This window comes from Rissa tridactyla, chromosome 2, assembly GCF_028500815.1.
Source record: "Rissa tridactyla isolate bRisTri1 chromosome 2, bRisTri1.patW.cur.20221130, whole genome shotgun sequence".
NCBI lineage: Eukaryota > Metazoa > Chordata > Aves > Charadriiformes > Laridae > Rissa > Rissa tridactyla.
The window spans coordinates 110133138-110156089 of NC_071467.1; the positions used below are offsets into that span (position 1 = coordinate 110133138).

Genomic DNA, 22952 nt, shown 5'->3' on the forward strand with positions numbered 1-22952 from the left:
AGGTGTGCTTACTGGTAGTGCATTGCTTCCTTTGTACCGCTGTGAAGAGTCTTGGCTAGTCTCATTTTCTATGCCGAGTCATTTGTTCAGTCTTCATTAGAAAACAGAAGGGAGGTAGCTTTCTCCTGCTTAGCCCAAAAGACCCCTTGTCTCCCATTTCCCCTGTAACCTCTTGGGGATTTTGTACCCCACCTTCCTTTTGCTCTGCCTCCAGTACAGCTGCGAAAATACACTCCAACAAAGACATCCCAAAAGTCCTGGATTACCCCATTCGTACCTCCAGCAAACTCATGATACACACCAGCTTAATTAATCTGCTCACCATTGAAGGATTTGGTTTTCTCTAGCCACTCTCCCAGAGTACAGGAATTAAATTCAGCCACAGGCCCTGGGGTGGGAGAGCAAGGAGGAGAGAAGCCACCACTGTAATTAATAGCTCTGGCTGACACGTCCTTTCTCCGCAGTGGCTACCAATGCTACGTGTCTCGCCAGTATTCCTGTTAAATGCCAGGGAATGTTGGGGGTGGGGGTGGTCAGAAAGCACCAAGGGGGTCCGAGAAGGAACAGCAGAGCACAAATGCGATGCCTTTGTCACACTCTGAAGGTTAATGAGAAAGAAAGGGCAGAGGAAAGTTCTTGTAAGGCATTAAAAAGCCCAATGGTTTTCCATTTCTTCTATGGCTGTGAAGTAACTTAAGGTATTATAGTGTGAGTTCTCTCTGAAAGGCCATAAATCATAGGAACCTGGCTGTGTTATATCAAATTAAGAACTATGGGTGGAGGAGAAAGTTGTTAAAATCTTGATGGATTTGGGAAATAAATAGCTGTGTCTGCACCGGGACAAGTAATATTTACTTAGACAGATGAAATACTGAGTTCAGAATGCAGTAGTTTTCAGGGACTGCACTAATTTTCCAATAACTAGAGAAGTAGTTCAGAGACTACAACTGCTGCTAAATTCTACCTGATATATCCATAAGATCTTGAGGCAGTTCATAACACAAGGTCACGTTTCTCAGTTTCTGTAAGCAGAAGAAAAACGATTCAGGAATGGAAAAAGCGATTGTTTAGATTCCATAAAACCTGGGTTACTTATGTTGGGTGTCATCATAAAATTCCACATTAAGAAATATGTTTATATTTAGTCCTGGGTGGATATTTGTCATAGGCTTTGTTTCTCCTTTGACTTGTGAAATGAATCAGAAAATCATGTGGGATTTGAAAAGCACAAGCTGATCCGTCATTTTCTTCCCAAACACCTTTTTACTATATCCCACTAGACTTGATATTGATGGATTTGTGTGGGAAATAATGTTAAAAAAGGGGACAGATGAAAATCTGCACTTCTCCTGCTACTTCTGTACTTTCCCTAAACCAGAAAGCTCCTTCTCAGGCTTTCTGGTGTAGGGAAAATAACTGATCAGTCATTCCTCAGGCTGTAGATACTGTCCCCTCAGCCAATTTTCTTTGCTGGTAGGAACCACATGGAGGATTGCCATCATAAAACAGCATGGCAAGCCAGAATTTTTAGGAAGAGATAACTTGAGGAACCACAGTCACGTTCTGAAATAAAGTGAGGTCTTTTAATTTCACATCCTTAGTGGGGGAAGCTGCACGTGCTTTGTTGCATTAGCACGTAGAAATTCATATCCAAGTGGTAGAGCGTGGTAGAATGACGTCTTGGGTCCCAGATCCCTTTTCTGTTGAGCACTGGAAGAGAGAAGCCCGGTGCAAAGCGTGGTACGTCTTCTGTGAGCGTAAGCAAGCTGGTGGTTCTGCTCTGCACGTGCGGCCTCTCTCTGCTTAGTTACACAACTGAGCAAACAAACCGAGCCGTAGGCAGACAGGGAACACTAACTAATAAAGCTGGGCACCTGGGATCCGGGAACCGGTATGCACAGCACTTCCAGCGTGTCCAGGACACCAGGATGCACATTCTTGCATGGGAGCCCAGTGAACTTACAAGACCTTCCACATGCTGGGTCTTGGAGCACTGTGTTGGCCCAGAGACAAGTGAAATACACGAGGGAAGATCAGAGTAATGAAAACAAACAAACAAACAAAAACCCAATAAAATGAGTAGTTGCTTCACCTCTTCCTCCCCCAGACCTAGATGAAGTTATGAGATAAGACCTGCAACTCCACCTGCCATTTTGAGTTTTTTCTGGTTCCTCCTCTTGGCAAGCGGGAATTCAGAGCAGTTTTCCTGACACAGGCTCACTCCTTACCCCCTACTTGACCTCCTCTGGAGTTGTTTTGGGATGATGCATTTTCTTTAAGTCAGCGCAGGGAGCGGATACCACAAACTGGACTTTTCTCCTTGCTGTGCTCTGTTTTTCAGAGGTGATGTAACCCTCTCTGTAATGCTCTCCTTCCTCAGCAGACACCACAAAGACCACAATTCCCATGAAGAGCGTACATCTTGTAGCCCAGCAGCACTTAGGGAATGCACTGTGCCTCTCACGCCCGTTAGACCATCAAGTGAATGTAGTCGCTGTGTTTTCATCCGTGGTTTTTTTTTTGCATCAGGCTGCCAAAATGAATTTCAGGCATTTTAAACTCAAATGGAGGGTGAATGACTTGCTAGTAGAGTTTCTGGCTCTCTGAATAACTGTCATACCTGTTTACATTACCAGTGACTTAAGATCTTAGATTCTGAAAGAAAAATGTCATGGACACACACTAACAGACTACAGCCAAAGGGAGTGCTGTCAAATCCTGTTTTCTGGTGGGAGTGTGTATCTGCTACCCAAGTTTTCCAATGCAATAGAAAGTCTGGAAATTGGAATCTTTTACTTACCGGGAAACAAGGATTATGGAGGAGGCTCTGCAGCAACATGTTTCCATGTGGCTTTCTGCCCTTGAGCAGGGGAGAAACTACTTCTGTCCTCCTCCACTGTCAGCTAACACAGATGTCCACAGAGAGCCAGAGAATCCACGTCCATCTGAACTTTGCGTACCTGTGTCCCTCCCATTCTACCACACGACAGAAAGTAATTTTAAAATATTCTTTATACTGAGCATAACTGTGCCTCTAGATAAAAGATTTTGGAACAAGGCCATTGAGTGATATTTAATAGTGTTTAACTATTATAAATTCCTATGTTAATACTTGGACTGCTCTGAAACACAAACTTTTCAATCAGTAGCACTCCTCTTAGTTGGAATTATAGGAGTGTGTATGCCAGAGCTAATATGTTTGTAACGTTCATTTGTTTTTACAGGTGCAAAGGGCCAGGTCTTGAAGGCTGTCCAAATGGGTGAGTATTTCATTTGCTACAATTAACGACAGAGCTGAAAAGAATGCATGCGTGTTTACATTTCCATGCTGGACACTGCAAGGCTGGGACTAAAGTCTTCAGCTCTGTACAGGGAAGTGGCAGATTAGAGCAGGCTCTGGCCTATAAAAATGATTTAAAGAACTGAGAAATATTCCTTCCGGCACAAGACTCCAAAACCTTGTTCTGCTTAGTTTATTTGTCAAGGTGAGACCTGGGATCTGTTACTTGAGAACAAAAGGAGGATCTGGAAAAAGAAAGGATTAAGGGCTAGTAGCAGAGAGAGATATGCTTAGGGTTGATACAGGTACCTGAAATTACGGGGCATTCATCCCGAGGAGGTCTTTTCCAGCCCTGTGATCTGTACATCTCCAGTCGCTCTGTGCACAGATGGACGTTCATTCTTCACACTAGATCTTACGTTGCACAGTTTGACCTCCTGACTTCCTCAAGGTCACACAACAAGCAAACAGGCTCGCCTGACGAAGAGAGAGGGATTTAGTTTCTGGCCACAAAGTCATGCTATGGCAAGACAAATTCAGCCTAGAAGTACTGTTAAAAAGTGACTGTGTTTAATAGTAATCCCCGGGGCAACTTAGAAAGAGCTGTGATGGATCTCTAAGTACAGACTGAAAAACAGCCTTGGAAAACAGGTTTTTCTTCTCAACTTAAATTTGAAATGACCCAGGCTCTAATAAACAGACAGAAATCTGTATGTACAACATGGACGGTTCACACATTACCTGGACTCAGACATTTTGTACTTGGGGAGGAGGGCTAATGACTTGAAGTACACCACGACCTTTAGAGCATGGCCCCCCACATAATGCTGAGACATCAGCTTCATTGCTGGTATCACAACTGCGTATGCCTTTTTGGTATCACCTTCTCTCCATGTGCTTTGTGTGTCTGATCACATTCATGCTACCCATGGCTGGTATACAGAGGCATCACAGATTTGGTGCTGATGTGCTCCGTGGGTTTGTCAGAGGGAGGAAAAATACCCTTGCTTAAGCCACGAGGGTCAGGTGCAGTTGAGAGTTTGAGAGAAAAATGAAGACTTTGAGCAGGTAACACCCCAATCATCACTGAGCACTGGAAGAGAAAAACTCAAATGAGGAATGGGATATAGGAGAGCGTTTTCAACATCCTCTCCACCTGCCTCCCTGGAAGGATTATCAACATACCTTCCACTGTATACATACAAAGTTGTCAGTACCTCTTCTGTGTGGAGAGCCTTTTCTTTTCCCTCCTGCTTTAAAATAACCATTGTATACAAGCGAGCCCATCCCTGCAAGGCTCAGTTCCTGCCACACACCGCAGGAGCAGTTTTAAAGGAGTGCTTTGATTTATTAAAGGGGGCTTTGCAAATATGGGACAAAAGCAGAAACCCAGCAAAGCAAATGGCACAAAAATGGTAGGTGCAGAAGGCTGTGCAGAAACAATCAGCTGAAGAAGGAAGAGATGGCTGAACAGTGGAGCAGAAACTTTCACTGCCAAGCATAGTAAAAGTCAGAGTGGTCTCCTATCAACTCAGTTCTTTTGATCCTTCACTTTTTCTTAAAGAATAAAACCAATAAATACAACCACTGGATGAAGAACTTAAAAATGCATATGCCCAAGATACCTGAAATGTCAAATAGGCTTAAGTGGATGTTCAGAGAATGTGTTTGATCAAAACATAAGGCTTTGTGCAGTCTCTGTAGGGTTTGTTTTTTAAATCTTACATTTAGGCATTTTTTTCTCTTAATGTATCCCCTCCTGTCTTGCAGCTCCAAAATCCCGTCTATCGCGGCTGGCGTCGTCGGAGGTCTCCTGTGCCTGGTGGTGGTTGGCTTGGGCATCGGCCTTTACTTGCGGAGGCGCCACATCGTCAGAAAGCGGACCCTGCGCCGGCTGCTGCAGGAAAGAGAGGTGAGCACTGACACCACGGCTACAACACCAACTGCTTTATTTGGGGCAATGGGTGCCAGCTTCCTCCTACCAAAGAATTAAAGCACCGTACATCTGCCTTCTAACTCAACAAGCCTTTGGGTTGGCCAACACGGCATCTGCCATACTAGTCGGAAAAGAGGCAGCGTGCACCTAACACCTTCTCACTTAATCTCAAGTCTTATCCCTCTGGATGTAATTTTCAAAAAGCTTTCAAAAGCTTTAGGGGATTTAGAAGTCTAAATCCCAATGAAAATCATTGAGATTGTCTACCCAGAAAAAAACTATGCCTTCGGGGTGAGGTGCGATGTGTTTGGTGATCCATACCACCTTGCCATGTAGACCCTCAGCCTTGAATCATTTGTCCCTCCAGACAAGCCTTGAGTCTGCTCTGACAAGTTGGATGTTTTTGAAAATTTCACCCACTTGACCAGGCGTATGTCTGATCCTGAGGAAGAAAACTAAAGAGAGAAAGGAGAGGGAGGGAAAGGAATTGAGGAAGTGTTTGCCTCTTGTCTTTGGTTTGTTTTTAGCACAAAAAACCCACAAAGCCATCAAAGTGAATGGTTCACCTTCTCGGGCGTGAACAAGGTTTCTAGCTTGCTTTTTATTTTCTGTGTGGTTTTGTGTGTGTTACGGCATCACCCTCTGGGTACCTCACACATAAAATAGCAAAATTCATTATCCTGGATTAAAGCTCCTCTTTTATGATTAGCCCCCTTCTCTTTCTAGTCCAGTCTTAGTAAATAATTAGAAAATTGTATTTAGCAGTTTAGCGTTCTGCTAAAAGCCCAGTTGCAGCTTTCTTCTGTGCTCGCTGGCTTTACACGCTCAGTTGCTAAAATCCTTAAAAAAAAGCTGTCCTGCTTTTTAATGCGCTACTTAACAGTATTTTACATACCACTGCATTCTACACTTGTGATAGTAGGGTTCAGTTTGTGCTCAGCTCATACTGTACCCCCTGGATTCTTCAAAATGAGGATATTTCATGACAACAGAAAGGTTGCTGGCCCGCTGAAATCAAATTGTATCTAGCTAAATAGGGTTTTATTCAAAGAAAGGGAAAAAGAAAAATCACTAAGGGAAAAAGCTCGCTTATGCATCAAAAAAGCATTAAGCATCTCTGTTTGGAGGGTATTACTGCCGTTTGCAATAAAGCTTAGATCAGTTTTTGAAAACATCAATAGTCAGTTCAACATCACCTTTTGTACCACGGGAATTCCATCCAGTTAAACATGAGCAGACTCGAAAGGTTGCAGGTGATTCTTGCCCAGTATTTAAAATATTTTTATAATTCATTCACAAGTTCAAAAAAAAAGAAATCTTCTTTAGGATCTGTAGTAATTGCACTGTTCTTCGTGCCATGTGTTTTAAGGCTTTGAAGTCAAAGCCTCCGTTTGAACGGTAGTATTCCTTCATTCTCCTTCAAAATGGCAGCCGTCAGCCTGTGATTGATTTTACCTCTGAAATTTGGAGCGACTCTAGGTATTTATTGCTGCAGGTCAAAGTGGGCCTGTCCTCCTGTAAACGTCACGTGGAATAAAATGTTCATTATTTTAAAGAAAGGATTTATTTGCTTCCCCAAAGCGTGCTGCTTGCTGGCCTCCTAGACTGTATATCCTTCTAACATCTTCTTCTCTCTGCACCAGCTTGTTGAACCACTGACACCCAGCGGGGAGGCACCGAACCAGGCTCATCTGAGAATTTTAAAGGAAACAGAATTTAAAAAGGTCAAAGTTTTAGGCTCTGGCGCTTTTGGCACAGTTTATAAGGTAAGATCACCGTGCTTCTCTTCCCCTTTTCATCTTGCTGCCTCATGCAGAAGCCACCCAAACAAAGCATGAACTGGGAGCTGCGATCATTGTGTAGATTCTTTTTTTAACTAGATTCTATAGCGTGTATATATTGAATGGTAGAGAGATGACTCAATCGTCATTAGTTGAGTTATGAATCAGGTAACATGGGAAGTTTTATATAAGATGATGCCAATGCCATACTGCTGAACCTGGGGGACAAAGATCTCTACTTAAAAACTGCCACAGCCAAATACACCCTGTTGTGAATACTAGGAAAAAAAGAAATGCACTTTGGTCATCTTGGTGCTAAGGCATTTTTCTCTGTGGTCTGAGGTCTTGTTTTTGTAATTGTCAATCAGTCTTTCATTAGAACCAACTCAGATGTGTGGAAGGGTCTGCACACCTTCAGTTGTGTACTTTTTCTCTTGGTATTGTTTATTCTCTGCACTTCTGCTTTACCAGGTTCCACCTTTCTGTGCTCCTCCTTCTTTTCAGAATACGTGTTTCAGGCTTTGCCAATAGCACTGAAATATAAACTGTAGATTCATGTATTTCTTTATAAAACTCTATATTCTTAAGCAGGCTTCCAGCTCTGGCTGGGAACTGTAGGGGACACAAACCCCATTGTCCTCTGAAAATGTGCACCTGCATTGCTGGTACTTCAGCAGAACGTCCTTGTAGCACCACGCCATTCACCTGCTGCCTAAATGCCCTCGTGACACTGCAGGTGACTGCACTGAACCAGTCAGACACAAACCTACGTGCCACTGCATGCGTTTAGGACCGGGTTATTTTACAGGATAGATCCCATCCCATTTTCATGAGAAAATCCCAGTTCTTTTCATCCCATGATTTATAAATCAGAATTGGCAAGGTTTTGCACATGCAGTTGCCGTGATGCGCTAATTAGTTAGATTTCCATCCACACAAGTTGCTCTTTATGCATCTCTTGGGCTATTTATACAGGGGCGGTGATGAACATGCCTTTTCAAAAAAGTACGGTAGAGGTGACTGAAAGAGAAGTACCGCTCACTGCATTAACAGGATTTTGTCAACACCCACAAGACACATTTTTTGCAAATTTTTGTGGTCTGCCATGTCTTCCCATTGCTCAGAATATTTAAGTCTACTCAGAAGATGTAAGACGCATATGTAATGGTGAGAATTAACCTGTTAGATAAGAGACTGAGTAACTATTTGTACTTCTTTTTGGTAGGGACTTTGGATCCCAGAAGGGGAGAAGGTTAAAATTCCGGTTGCTATTAAAGAATTGAGAGAGGCTACATCGCCAAAAGCCAACAAGGAAATACTTGATGTAAGTTTTCGTCTTTGTTTTGCCAGGTTGTCTGTGGTCTGTGGATTTTCTTCTGTAACAACCGAAGAGATTTTAGGATTTTGGGTGGGAAGAAGTATTTTGCACCCCAAATTGCTTTCTCCATATGGAAGTACTGGCCTTTGCATCCCAGCCTGTGAAGCGCTCGTGTCTCCTATGAACCCCGTGCTCATAGTCCAAATACTGGTGTTATACTTGGCGGGTAGCACCTAAGGAGAGATTACAACCATACATTTACAGCTAATTCTGTTTTCTTTATTCTGGTGTTTCAGGCCTTAGCCTGTGGCATTCATTGCCATTATGGCCGTACGACTGAACTCAATAACAACGTATCTAATGATTTTTGAATCCTGATATTGCAGATTGTCATAAGCTAGTTGCTCGGTTACATGGGATTAAATTAACTATAAATCCAAAAGAAAAAAAAAATCCCAGCTGTCTGGGTTCTCTGCCATGAACAGCAAGAAATTATCTTGCTTCCCAAAAGAGGCATGGGAATTTTATTCTCTTGCTTGGATATAGCTCATTACTTCAGAAAACAGGGAAAAGGGCTATGGGACACGGTTTCAGGAGTTTATAGATGTGTGAGTTTACAATGGGTGAGACAGAGCCTGAAGTAGAAATTTCCCTGAACTTGGGATAGCTAAAAATCTGAACTCTGTCACTAGATCCGAAGCCACGTAACATATAGCACCGAGAATATATATCTATATGAAAGGAAAGGAAAATGCTGAGCGCGGAGACAAGCACTCAGATGTTCAGTATACATTCAGTTCAGCTTTCGCGTGCTGTGGTTCAGTCCTCAGCAACAAGAAACGAGTGGGGGCTGGCCATGTCCTGTTCTGCTCTTTGAGCGCTGAGTTGGAGCCTGCTGGGTCGCTCTGGAGGACTGGTCAGTCCGGGGGCGTTCCAAGCCACACAGTGAATTTGGTACAGATGAAGTCTTTAAGCTTCTCCTTCCTATACCTGCATAAGCGTGCCTCTAGAAAGCGTAGGTTGGAAGCTTGGATTTGGCAGGGGCTCATCTATCGAGTGCTTTTTTGCAGGGACAAGGTGCATGTCCCTGGTACGTCCCAAATGGACCTGTGAAGTGCAGGTCCGCAGCTTGGGACAGCCTGTTTGCGTGGAAGTGATGGTGGTGTTAATCGACCGCAAAAATCTTTCAGCCATGGGGAAAACTGTGGAGTTTTTTTAATTTTGGTAGGAACTGAACCATTTTAGCAGCAAATTTATTTTAAAAGAAAAACAAATAAATCCAGCTTCGGCCAGCAAATGACACCTCAGGTCAGAAGGCCATCTCAAATGGTTCAAGCTGGCGAAGATCTTAACAAAAAGCCAAGTGTCGTGGTGAGAAGTGTCAGGATGAATGGCTGTGAACAAACCACCGCCTGTGCTACTGATGATAATAAACCACACCGGATTTTTCCAATCACCCTGAATAAACAGTGTTATTCGGGTACATTACTCTCCTTCAACAGTGTGCGTGTTATGTACCATATGATTTGATACAGGTATTGCAGCAATGCAAAAGAACAGGTGGTCCATCTCAGAAACCATACCTGAAGCAATATCCATCCTGATTTTCGTTTAGTTAGACTCCAGACCAGTCTCAGACCCTTCCCCATGCCCCTGACCCGTGTGGCCCCAGTCCCTGCCCCTCGCCTGCCTGCGGGCAGGCTGCGGTCCCTCCCTTCGCTGGCGTTCCCCGCATTGAGGAGCTGGCAGAGATGCTTCTCAACTGCCTGCCCTGACCTCTGCCCCTCATTTGCCTCTTCACAGTGATAAGGAGCGTAACACAATCTTCACAAAGGACGCTTTGGACTTAACTGTATTCCTGTATACTGAAGGAAGAGTTAATGATTAAGCCTACAGTACTGCATCCTGCCTTCAGCAGATCAAGATAGTCGCAGGAAGGGGCAGTAGATATAGGGACTGTGCACTCTTCAGTGATATTAAAGTACTTTCTCTTTTCAAAGAAGTTTCTGTAGCTTATCCCCACGTTATCTTTTCTTTTCCTTTCAATTAGGAAGCTTAACAAAAAGATCTGGCTTTTTTCAGTCCTGTTCACTTTTTAGATTATTTGGTTGGTGGAATTCATTCTATATTTAAGAAGAAAATACAAAAATACAAAAGCAGTGAAAGAAGTCAGAGGGATAACTCCAAAAGCTCCTCTCAAAACAGATTTTTGCTACACAACCAACTTTTCAAGGTCACTGAAACCTCAGAGATAATAATGTCCAATTAAAGATGATTTATCTTACAGAAACACGTTAGGTATAGAACAAGCGCAGCAGCTTTAGCTCATATAATCCAGGCGAGCTCTCCCTGGCTTTATTAGGGTAGGGCTAATTCAGAAGATTGTTGTTGAATACCAAGCATACTTGGAGCAGGTCAGAGCGTACCGCAGAGATTTCCAAGATAAACAGTTGAAACAAAGGCCCACTTTAATGTCTTGGGCTACTTAGAGGGACCCACGACCGCACAATAGCTCCCTTCTGCTCCCTGCCAGGAGATGGTGGCCTATTTTACTTTGCAGTATCCAATGTAACAGGCAGCGTCAATGCCTGGATGCTCTCCGAAGGCTGTGTGGCCCATACGCCCACCCTGCTCCTTCAGCATCCCAGTTCTCAGCCCCCAGGTCAGCCCCGCGCGGGCTGTGCGGCAGATGGGCAGCGAGAACTGCTCCGACTCTGCAGATTTTTTTTTCTCCCCCAGCTGAAATGAATACAATATGTATCTGAATCCCAACAGGAAGCAAGGCAAGGAACAGTCGCCCTTCATTGGTACGACAGCTCAGTTTTGGAAGCTTAGGGAGATGAGTGTGTTTTGGTCGCTGTTTACATCTGAGCATCGTGTAACAGGTTTGCAAGCTTCTCTAAAAAAATGGTGCCACAAATATCTATGTAATTGACCAGCAGATTATATCCTTGCTTTATATTTCCTCGAGCTAGCCCACAGAATCAGTGCTATCCATGACGGAGGGTTGTTTTTCAATGACCTGCTCATATCCTGCATTACGTTGAGGAGCACTTACCCAGTTCTGCTAGAGATCTTCTTTAACCTGGCTGCCTGGAGGCCACTTTCATCCCAGGGGTCCAAAACAAGGATACCAAATGCAGAATTAGCACAGAAGAAGAAGCTGCATTACATCATGTTTTGCTAGGCTGGCACGTCAAACAACAATACCAAGGCCAGAAAGTATTGCTTAAGATTTGGGGTTGCTTATTTCTTTAACGTCATTGCTTTAATAACTTTGTTTAATAATAGTTCTTACCAGCTACACAGCTATGTGACATCTGTGGAAAGCTTGTTAGCTGATGAGTAAAGAGCTATGGTATTTCTTTTCTTAAGCTTTTAGAAAGTGCAGATTTGCCCCTTTCCGTGCCACAAGAGTGTCTTCACTATGATTTTAGGCTTTGGGGGGCTGCTTGCCTAATGCTGAATTGCCGAGGGATGACGAGTTGGTGTCACTCCAGGTGCTGAGTTAAGATGCTGACCTCAAAGCTCACTGCATGGAAAAATGCCCATTTATTTCCTGTTGTGTTGGTTTTCAATCAAATGGCTTTAAAAATGTCTAAAAATGACATACTGTAAATCAGACACAAAGTTAGTTAAAGAAAGCAAACAACTTCAGCTCTAATTTTTTTCCCCAGTTCAAATCCATTCTTTGAGCTGGCCTTCACTGTGGATGGCAATATAAATACAGATCTCAAATTTCAATCTATAAGTAGTTTTTGCACACAAAACCCATCAAGTCAGGGTTTTTTACCCTGTGGCCGTGTTAAAGGATGTGTTCCGTGTGCTTGGAGTGTACTGCACCAGCCTCTGAAGTTGCCTCTCCATTCCTACAGAAGAGCGAAGGAAGAAGAGGTACCCTGGGCACCTTTGATAGGTACCTAAAGCTACATAGGCTGAGCCCAGGCTTGAAAGAAGAGTTTTTCACGTATTTATGAAACTCAAACCCAAAATTCCAGTTGACCAAAGGGTTTATTATGCTTGGCTCCCACATTATAAGTACCTTCCTGGTATTATTTACATTGCTGTATGGGTCTAAAAGAGCTTTTCCAGTTGGGGACAATAGTTTCATCAGTGTTGCTTAAAGTAATACATGTATCCAAGCTTCTAAAGAGGTAAACTGATTATTAACCTCTTTGGTTTGACACTGACTGAAGAACAATATGTTTGAGAAGAAGGTGGTCTCTTAAAAAGTCAAACTGTCAGTCACATCCTAGGTGACAACTTTTGACTTTCTGGGTTAGTACAAAACTTGTCAGAGGGGCAGAAGTTTCAAAAATACTGTTTTCCAATTAGTTTTGTGAAAAGATCTTTGGAGGAAAAAAAGCCATATGACACATGTTCACAAGATGTGTTGGACTTGCAATTAGGTGCTCAAAATGATGATATCCCATCAGCTTCCAGCTGATGTGCAATTTATTTATTCCTCCTAGGTCTGTAAGTTTTGTCCCCAGGATTTTATGTCCAGTGTTTTCTTGGTGTACCAGTAGTGAAAGACTGACTCTTCTGCAGCATCTCAATGATGCTTCAGTATTTAAAATCTGGACCTTCCAGCAAGTGGAAAATACTTGGTTCACTGAATGGGAAATACAAGTGTTTCGTATGCAGTAGAGGGCACAGAGTTTGCAAATAGTATTTTAGCAACCTCTTGAACGACCAACTTATTTTATACTGCCTCCGAACATTTCTGTCATGCCAAAGGGAGCGTTTCACGTTGCCTTTTTTTCCTTTCTTCTCAGGAAGCTTACGTGATGGCTAGTGTTGACAATCCTCATGTGTGCCGCTTGTTGGGAATCTGCCTCACTTCTACTGTTCAGCTCATCACACAGCTGATGCCTTACGGCTGCCTCCTTGATTACATCCGAGAGCACAAGGACAACATCGGCTCCCAGTACCTTCTCAACTGGTGTGTGCAGATTGCAAAGGTAAGCAGACTGGCGCGCCTCCAGATCAGCTAAAACTCAGAGATCTGACAGCGCATAATGTATTTATTTACTTACCTGTCTCTGTAAATCTTTCTGTTTCACCACATGGTTCCTAGATACCTTATACGTGACAGTAAGAGGTTACTTTGTCTTAAACAATTTACCATTTTCAAGCTGCTGAGCAGATCTTAACTATTCTTCAAAATGCTCCTAGACACCCTAATATTATCACCGAGACATTTATGTCCAAACCAAGCGCCCGGTAATGAATTGATAATGTGATGCAATGAAGCTGTGGTAGGGAAGGGAGTAAAATTTGGCAATTCCCATACCAAAATGCCGCTTCCATCAGTGGATGTCTTTAGGCTGTGCCATGGGGCAAACAGTGATGTTGTTGAATACACCTTCTCGCGCGCCTCGGAGAATTTCAGGCTGAAATTGCCGAGGCCTGGGGATCGAAACTGCTGATTCATAAGCACCAGGTCAGTTCTAGCACAGGCTGGCTGTGACCGAAAGACATTCAGGCACCCCAGGGCTGTTCTGTGATTTATATACACTGAGTTGGTGCCTGTAATCTAACTGCAGTGGCCGTAGTGCCAAATAAAAGACTCGTCACACTTGGCACTGCTCGCCGATGAGAAGAGAAGCAAAGGTGACTGAAGTACAGCCTCTAGCCCTTAGCAGCAATATGCTGTGTTTGAAAGATGGTTTGCCATTTGCAAGCATGGAAGAATGGAGCAAAACCAGCCAAAAAAAAAAAAAACCAAAACCAAAAAAAATTACAGATTGTTGGAGATTTGTCGTATGAGATGGCAGCATCCGCAAAGCCCAGCTGCTTTAATGCCGCTTATTTCAGGAATGCCGGTCTGCAAGCTAACCACACACTTAACAGCCTTATCGCTCCCTCGAGACCTTGTATACATCCCAGGCTTGCCCGGCCGTGGTTTGCTTTCAGGAAACATGCTGAGGATCTCAGAAATGTATCCACCAAAAAGTATACAGAGCGCATTTTTCATCTTGGTGTGTGTACTTTTTTACGGCGTGCTTCACAGCAAGTGAATTATAATTTATGCGTCCAGCCGGGATGTGAACTGCCTTTTTTTGACTTTTTTGCTCTCTTGTTTAAAATCAATTACTGCTCTGTCCTGGTTTCAGTCCCTTTGGAGGATGAGCTGGAGGCCACATTTCCCTCCTCCTCCTCGTTAATTTTTAAGGTGGCAAAATCAGTCCCCAAGTTGATCCTGGGGGCTTTGCTTGCCCGAAAGGTTGCCATTCACAATTGTTAGCTTCTGTTTGATTTTTTTCATGTCGGTTCAACGTTCACCCATAGCAACCTCTACCCTCTCCAGTGCTGCCTGACCTTCAGCGTACTCCTTTGTGCTGCTCTGCACTGAAGTTCTCCTCAAAGCGCTTGTAAATCACACGTACGGCTTTTTCCCACCAATGTGTCTGATGTTACTGCTCTGATAAAGTCGTGCCAGATTTTTGGACATTCTCTGACTCTTTAAAAACGTACATTTGGAGGGGGGGTAAAAACTGAAACAAATATATTTATGTCTGGTAACTAACCAGCGGGAGGCAAGTTTCCTGGGAAGCTTATTTTTCTTTTCGTTTTCACAGCTTTGAAATAAGTTTTCTTTGCGTTTTTTACAAACATTATCTTGCACTGAGGTATGGAGTCCTGTCTTTCAGACAAGATGTTATGACAGAGCGTAGACGCTCCATGTGCAGAAACACTGAGAAGTAACTCTTTGAACACATTGGTCTCACACTTAATGATGAAAAATGGCTTAAATCCCAGGCCTGCACACAATTATAGATCTGCTGAACTTTCTAGACGAGCAGTTCAACGTCTTTGGTGTACGGTAATGCACGTGCACAAGTCTTTTAGCTATGAGTATCCTAAATAGCTTAGTGTGAAACTGATATTCTGCCTTTCAGCAGCTTTGTGTCTTAATAAGTCTCTGCAGCAAGACATGTTTAGCAGGAAATTTTTTGTCCTGCTGGGGCTAGATTATGTGATTATTATTTTTTTTAGGATAGTCTGTTTTCTGTGGGCAGCTCAAGACCTTTTGTTTCAAGAGCTCTGCTTGCTAACGATCTATTTGTGTAATTAAATGCACACTCGTAGTGGCGTTGTGCCAGCTTGTTTGGGTGGTTTGTTTTGGCAACATCAGCAGCTCATGGGTGAAGTTCTGCTGGGGAACTTGGGTGGAGGATTCGATGGTGGTCCAGGTTAGCAGTGGGCTTAGGAAAGGGGGGTGGAGGCTGGATGGAAGGGAATTATTCCCTCCCGTGCTCTGTCATCACATCAACATGATCACTTTGGCGTTAACTTTGTAGGTTAGAAGTACTTTTTTATTAATTCTCCATAAAAAGCACGTCAGCTGCCGCCAGCAGAAACCTATCAACTGGGAATAATTGTGGTTTTTAGAAAGGATCTTGCAGGAAACTTAGAAATCATGAACTTTTTGATTCCATACACCAAGAGACTGGAGTTGAGGGAAAGGGGAATAATCTCTGTGGGTAGAAATGCAGCTGTTAGATTCATACCTTAAAAGTCAAACCAGCACAACTAGTTGTATTCTTCCACAAGAGGCAGTTGTACCAAAAAAGCACGTATGCTATGGCAAAGCCAGTCTAATCATGGGAGGCAGCAAAACTGGAAGAACTTGCCTTTTCAAAGAGGACTTGAAAATAGAGGCAACTCTGAGCTCAGCCATAAAATGAATTTTTTTTTGGTTTTAGTTCCTTTTCTTACCTTTGCAGTGGGATGCCTCATTGTTAGCAGGGAACAGGCAGAGTACTCTGTAACGGGAGGCAGAGTCGGCAGCTTTGAACAATTAATTTATTTTTGCTTAGACTCTTCTCCCAGGCCATTAGTGTCTACATACCGTCTGTAGGGTTGGGCTGTGTGTGTATGGAAGGTGATAGTTAAATTCTGCACTGTGCTCCCCTGAAGTCACTGGGGTTACCCAAATGCAGCTGAAAGAAGGGTTTGACACCTTTTTTGGAAGTCCTATTCCAATTTTTTATCTCTTGAACTAAATCCTGAAGGAAACGCATCCCCTGCTATACCATGGCTCCACTGGCACGTGGACACGCAAAAAGGTTCCTGGAGGGTTATAGTTACTTCTCCGTGTAACTGTCTAAGGGCACATCCTCACCCTGCAATGAGCATCACATAAGTAGAAACAGCCAGCCTTTTTCTGAAGAGGGGATAGATTACCACAAGTTTATGGTGGTGTGCATACAGTTACCACAAAGCAGCTGAAGTTTGGTAACTCGTTGGCACGTCCAAGCCCAAAGCGTGTGATGCCTACCCATGGGCTGTTGTATTGCAGGGAATGAACTATTTGGAGGAGCGTCGCCTGGTGCACCGCGACCTTGCTGCCAGGAACGTCCTCGTGAAGACTCCTCAACACGTGAAAATCACGGACTTCGGGCTGGCAAAGCTGCTCGGCGCCGACGAGAAGGAGTATCACGCCGAGGGAGGCAAGGTAAAGCACATCGGCGAATGAACCGCTGCGCGTACGTCGGTGCTTGTGCTCGCGCAGGAGCCTTAAAAACAGGAGAGAAAAAAAAAAAAGAGAGTGGGTTTTTCAAAGCGCTCGGCGGCCGTCTCAGCGTGCTGCCTTTGAAGCCTGTGGGAGTCCTCTGAAATCAGCCGAAGCAGCGTCAGGGCAGTGGGACTGCAGTGGGAGCGGAGGTAGCAGAGCGGCGAATGCTTTTGAAATTCCCACCCAGTATGTCTGGGAAAAAGCAAGATTATTAAAAAAACATTAAAAAAACCCACCAAACATGGCTGAATCCATCAGCGCAGCCAACACCAATAACGCTGTGCAGTTTATGAAGAGAAAGGGAATGCTGTATATTTATAGCAGAAGAAAGACCTGTCAGACTTGGTTCAACACGCCTTCGTGTTGTACTACGTGCTGATGGAGGGAGTGTGTCCTGCTGAGAAATTAAAGAGAAGCTGCTTGCAAATATTGCAGAGACCATAAATGGAAACCATATGAGTGCAGATCAGTCTTTGTCGTACAGACTGGGATGGGATTTGTGTCCTGTTATGACAGGAGAAGGTTAAAAACATAGGAATTTGACTGTTAAAAATACCATAAAACTAATTGTAAGAGATATTTCTAATATGCTTAACATTTCACAAGTTCCCAGGTTCAACATAATAAATGAAAATAATCATAAGGGACTCAAAAGTTGCCGGCTTTGCCACTTAGATAGTTGTTTTGTTTGTTGATTGGGTTTTTTTTTCCCTTCTGCAACCAAACTATTGGTTTAAACACCACCTGGTGGTAAATACCGCTGATAAATTTTGGATGAGCCTCTTACGGCTTTTTTGTGAATTTTCCTAGGTTCCTATTAAGTGGATGGCCTTGGAGTCAATTTTACACCGGATTTACACTCATCAAAGTGATGTCTGGAGTTATGGTGAGTCTAAAACCAGTTATAATTATGGCAAATGGGTTGGAAAATTGCAGGATTCGCTAGTGACTCGACACAGCCCTTTTTTCTCTCTATCTATTATGAGAAGACTGAGAGATTAAACATAAACAATGGGCCCAAACCACCTATTCAACAAAGTAAAATCCCCATGAAATTGCATGCTGGTGAGGTGGAAGATGTTTTGCAGAACATGCTTGCAGGTGACGAGCCCTCCCCTGAGAGGGGCTGCTGGTAGGAGGGTGCTCCATTGGCTGAAGTTCTGCTGACTCTTTTCTTCACGTGAAATATAACAGTAAAGCCACATAACTAGAGGGAGGACTTAAAACCATCGGCCACACTGTCGGCCAGTGTCAATCGGTGTAACTCTGCTGTGGCCTAAAATGTTTGTGCTGTCCTGCTATTGAGAGGACGGCGCTAAAAGGGAAGCAAAGTGATAACCTCCTTCGAGAATTCATTTTATATTTGGTATAGTTCATAACCCAGCTTCAAAGAAAGAGGAGCAGAAAGGAAACGTTTCAAAGCAACTTACCCCAAAAATTTCCACTCCATGGGCTCTGATATTCCTGGAAAATATTTAACGCAGATGGTCAGATCCTGTGTCCTTTTAGAAGTAGTACAGCCTCTGGTCCTCTTAATCCATTTACGTATCTTGGCATCCAAAATCTTGTTTTGTATCCTAAGCTACCAGACAATCAAAACAGCTACATCAGAAGAGTACGTGGTATGTCAGCAAGCGACACTGAGGCAGCTGGTTTACACGTCTTTCAAAAACTGCTCTTGCTCGTCTCCAAAGAGATTGTTTTCAAACAAAAAGACAACTTCCATTTTTAAAACCACTTGCTGGGTTGGAGTCAGGAGGGAGGGTAACCTGCATTTCCTTTCTCTGGGGCTGGGAAGTTTGTGGGACGTTCAACACTGAGATGCTAGCTGAGATTTAAAAAAACAAACAAACAAACAAAAAAACACCCCCATAACAGAAACTTAAAGGAATGCAGGACGATTTCAACCTGTTTTATTAATTTGCTTCTCTTTAAAATCATGGTAGAAAATGCTTTTCCCGTGTGGGGGTCTGGCAATGCAGTGCCTCCAGGATCACCACATCTCCACGCCCAGGCCAAGCACCCTGGCTCCCAGCAAAGCCTCTCTCACGGTCTTCTCTTCCCACCCTGCAGGTGTGACAGTTTGGGAGCTCATGACATTTGGGTCCAAACCGTACGACGGGATCCCCGCCAGTGAAATCTCCTCTGTCTTGGAGAAGGGCGAGCGTTTGCCCCAGCCCCCCATCTGTACCATTGACGTGTACATGATCATGGTCAAATGTGAGTTCATATTTGGGGTTGTGGGTGCTCACCTAAGTCGAAGAAGTAGCACGATTATGTCATTATGTCGCATTTGTATATGCTGTGGTTTTGGTGATCGCACAGAAACAGGGTTACTTGAAGAGTGGTGACACCAGAGCGTGTCCCTGCACCTTGAGCTTTAGCTAGGAGCACAGGATATGATTTCATTAGTCACTAATTCAGCCAACTAATGTTTTTTTCACCATCCACACAACTGACTGATATTGTCAATTATTTTAAACTGATACTGTCATGTAGTATAAATAAGCATAACAGCACCCACTTTCCCTGATACTCTGGTTTTGTATGCCTGGAAAATAAAATTAACACTGCCTTCTCCAGGCTCCCCCTTAGTTCAGTAATACGTGTCCCCCTGCAATCACGCACATGGATTATGTGCTCCTTTTGCTAAAGGAGTGCCGGGAGCACAGGCACCACCGTAATGGCAGGTGCACATGAGGATCCAGAGTTCCTATTCCATTTCATCCTCATTTTTGCATGGCTCCTTTTTGGCACACAGCTGTGGCAGTAAAGTATCACAGGAGCTGAGGGTCTCTGAAGCACTTTTTGGCCATTTTTAGGGCACGTCAAAGGGCTTCTGAACCCCAAACACCTTTTCCATCTATATCAGCTGCTAAAATGTCAGCTTATTATCTGGCTTTCCATGCATCTCTAGGCCATGACTGCCGCATCCCTGCTCGCTGCTGTGAGGATGCTGATAAGCAGCCCACTAGGTGGCATTTAAGACCTTCTCACTGGAGGAAAATGTACCTGTTCCTGAAATAGGAGCCACGCTACCATGAACACCCCGTAGTGCAGCACTTCTGGGGAATCCTGGAGCCCCCACGTGTTGCTTTGTCAGGACAGGCACCACACAGGGTGAGCCCGATCCTGTGCTCAGCAGGGCAAGCAGGAACTGGATCCAGGTGTGTGCATCTAGCCTGGGAGGTGCCCCGACCCAAAAGCAGCGTCCTAGAAATTCATCCTCAGTGATACTGAACCCTACGTGACACCTCAGCCCATTGCTTTTCCTCAGGGCCAGTCCAGATGTGGAAAGGAGGCGTTTTTCCAGGTGCCTAATCAGGTACCTGTTGCTTTTAAAACACCACCAGTGGAGTGTCCCTATCCCCTTTCATACCGTTACAGTTAATTTAAATGCAAGAGTGTGAGGATCTGGGGTTTGAGCCTTCCTTCTGCCACAGGACTCAGTTGCACATCTTTCACTGCTCTGATCACCCCATGTTTGCAGGCTACAGTGCAGGCCCTGTTAAAGCCGTGCCATTTTGTCTAAAGTAATTCAGGATTCTCAGTCATCTCTTTTATAAGCAGAGTACAAACGGAAATGTTTAAATTTATTGCACAGCAATTTTTTTATTATTATTTTAGAAGCAGCATTTAAACATACGCAACTCAGAGATAAATTCAGAAAGAGTAGATGCTACTTCTGCCACAGCAGCAAACTCCCAAATACTCCACTCTGTCTAAAAACAAGAAGGATTTCTTCTTGTATTAGCGAGGGATCATATTTCTAGCGTGGCAAAAAGTCACTGGCAATGATGAGATTTTGTCTAATGCAGATTTCAGATGGCATATTATCACTTCATTTCTGCATTACGATGGATAGGCTGTTTCTTATGAGTTCCTGCAGACACACTAAGCTTGACCTTTATTATTTTTAATTTTAAACACAAGAGTCTCTACATCAGCTCATCTGTTAGTTGATAACAGAAAGTGTGGGTTTCCTAAGTAATCTCAGATGTTAAACCACCAGTATCTAGATTCGAAATCTCTTCTAGCCTTGATCCACATTAAGCTGTAGGACTTGTTTTTGTTGAAGTCCGTTTACTAATTAAATACAGCTTGGACATAGTTAATCTTTCCAAATGTCCCCAGCGACGATGTTTTGAATTTTAGGAGACATCTGGTACAAAGGGTAGAAAAATAAAAGTTTAGCTTCTGCTTTAGGCTTCCCAGGATTTCACAAAGCAGTGCAGTGAGGACGATCAAATCACCGTACGTCTGCAGGCGCCCCCTGAAGTTAGTTTGAATCCCCATCTTCAAGAGCTTTTTTTTTATTTTATTTTGGACGGACCCAGGCTGGCTCCCGATTTGCTATCCTCGGGACCTTATTATCACTCCAGTGGGAACTGTCTGCCCATGCGGAGACAGGCCAGCAGGAGAGGAGACTGGCTCAGCCGGGAGCTTTTCCAGCCTCAGGGTTTTATTACCGCCTTCATTTTTCTCAAAATTGCCAAAATGTGCACTGTAAATGCTGAAATTCACACCAGTGGCTGGTGAATGAACTTTTTATGGTGGTCCTTTGTGGGTAACTCCTTTCTTTGTTCCACGCATGGCACTTCTCTTTTTCCTGTTACATTTTAAGCTCTGTGTTTGATCACCAAAACAACTTTATTTGTGCATTGCTTTTCCTGTCGTCCCTCCAGGCTGGATGATCGATGCAGACAGCCGTCCCAAGTTTCGCGAACTGATAGCGGAGTTCTCGAAAATGGCCCGCGACCCTCCACGCTATCTCGTTATACAGGTACTAAACCCAACGGTAGGAAGATGTCTGATGGGCATTTAATATGAGGCCCAAAATGATTAGTAATGCATATGAAAACTTATAATATGGATAATTTAAGGCCAGATTTATCATTGCTTTCCAGGTCTTAACACATTCAGCTAGAACCACAAACAGAATTTCAAGACCAGTCACTGTTTTCTTAGTACTGGTCCCAGTCGAGTCCTGAGAGGAGAGCAGAGTTTGATCCTCTTCAAAATGCAGATACTTTGCTGCAGCATAGACAGAGATTGCCCAGGCTGTAGGTAGATTTGGTTAAACACACAGATCAAGCTTTTACATCTCGGACCTCTCACTAAATGTACTTTGTCTCTCAGAGAAGGGGATAAGGAGGGCTTGAAGGGAGTTTGTGAGTCCTCTCTCATGCCAACTTTGTCTCACAGGGAGATGATAGGATGCACCTGCCCAGCCCTACGGACTCCAAGTTTTATCGCACCCTGATGGAGGAGGAGGACATGGAAGATATAGTGGACGCGGATGAGTATCTCGTGCCGCACCAGGGCTTTTTCAACAGCCCCTCGACATCCCGCACTCCTCTCTTGAGTTCATTGGTATGAAACTTTTCCTCTGTGCAAACACGACAAGCAATTTTAAGGGTGATCTGCTTCTCATAATGTCTGTATTTTCTTTCTCTCTCTTTTTAAGAGTGCTACTAGCAACAACTCTGCTACAACCTGCATTGACAGGAACGGGGTAAGTGGGATGATCTTTGAAAAAGGAGCAACTTCTCCTACGTGGATCAGCTTCTACAAAACAGTCCCTTTGATACTGATCTTCTCTATTTCCAACCTAGCAGGGGCACCCTGTGAGGGAAGACAGCTTTGTCCAGAGGTACAGCTCAGACCCAACGGGTGCTTTCTTGGAGGACAGCATAGACGACGGCTTCCTGCCGGCCCCGGGTGAGTGCCTCTCCCGTGTTTCCATCCCACAGCCATTCATTCACAAGTCGTTTGGTTGTGAATATAATCATTGTCCTTCCTTTTCTGTAGAAAGGAAGCAATCCAAATGCTTCCTGCCTTTTTTGCTCAGTAAATGGGAGTGGAAGCGTGTGCACGTATCCCTTTACTGGACTTTTTCTGGCTGCTTCTGGCTGCCTCTCATTTGGGTTCCTTCACGCTCATGTTTGCCATGTGTGCCATCTGGCTGGGGAGTTTGCGTGTGTAGTTATGTGTTTAAAGCTTTCTACCACCCTTGCACTTGGGAAAATAGCCTCTAAAAAATGGGTTTCACCCCTTAAACCATTTCAGCAATATAAACAGCTTTCTAGCAGTTTCACTGCTTTCAGATGTTG

General features: G+C 43.8%; 1 protein-coding gene across 4 annotated transcripts in view; it reads left to right on the forward strand.

Moving 5' to 3' along the window:
- The window catches only part of EGFR (epidermal growth factor receptor), a 167111-nt gene that overhangs the window by 138652 nt on the left and 5507 nt on the right, over nucleotides 1-22952 (forward strand). For 3 of the 4 annotated variants that reach the window (XM_054189747.1, XM_054189750.1, XM_054189749.1), the window contains exons 16-27: nucleotides 3225-3260; nucleotides 5051-5192; nucleotides 6860-6982; nucleotides 8223-8321; nucleotides 13094-13279; nucleotides 16624-16779; nucleotides 17650-17725; nucleotides 18913-19059; nucleotides 21525-21622; nucleotides 22045-22212; nucleotides 22307-22354; nucleotides 22455-22560. In XM_054189747.1, the coding sequence (XP_054045722.1) occupies nucleotides 3225-3260; nucleotides 5051-5192; nucleotides 6860-6982; nucleotides 8223-8321; nucleotides 13094-13279; nucleotides 16624-16779; nucleotides 17650-17725; nucleotides 18913-19059; nucleotides 21525-21622; nucleotides 22045-22212; nucleotides 22307-22354; nucleotides 22455-22560 (1385 nt within the window). The remainder of the gene's footprint in view (nucleotides 1-3224; nucleotides 3261-5050; nucleotides 5193-6859; nucleotides 6983-8222; nucleotides 8322-13093; nucleotides 13280-16623; nucleotides 16780-17649; nucleotides 17726-18912; nucleotides 19060-21524; nucleotides 21623-22044; nucleotides 22213-22306; nucleotides 22355-22454; nucleotides 22561-22952) is intronic. The other variant, XM_054189748.1, reaches the window with a different exon arrangement.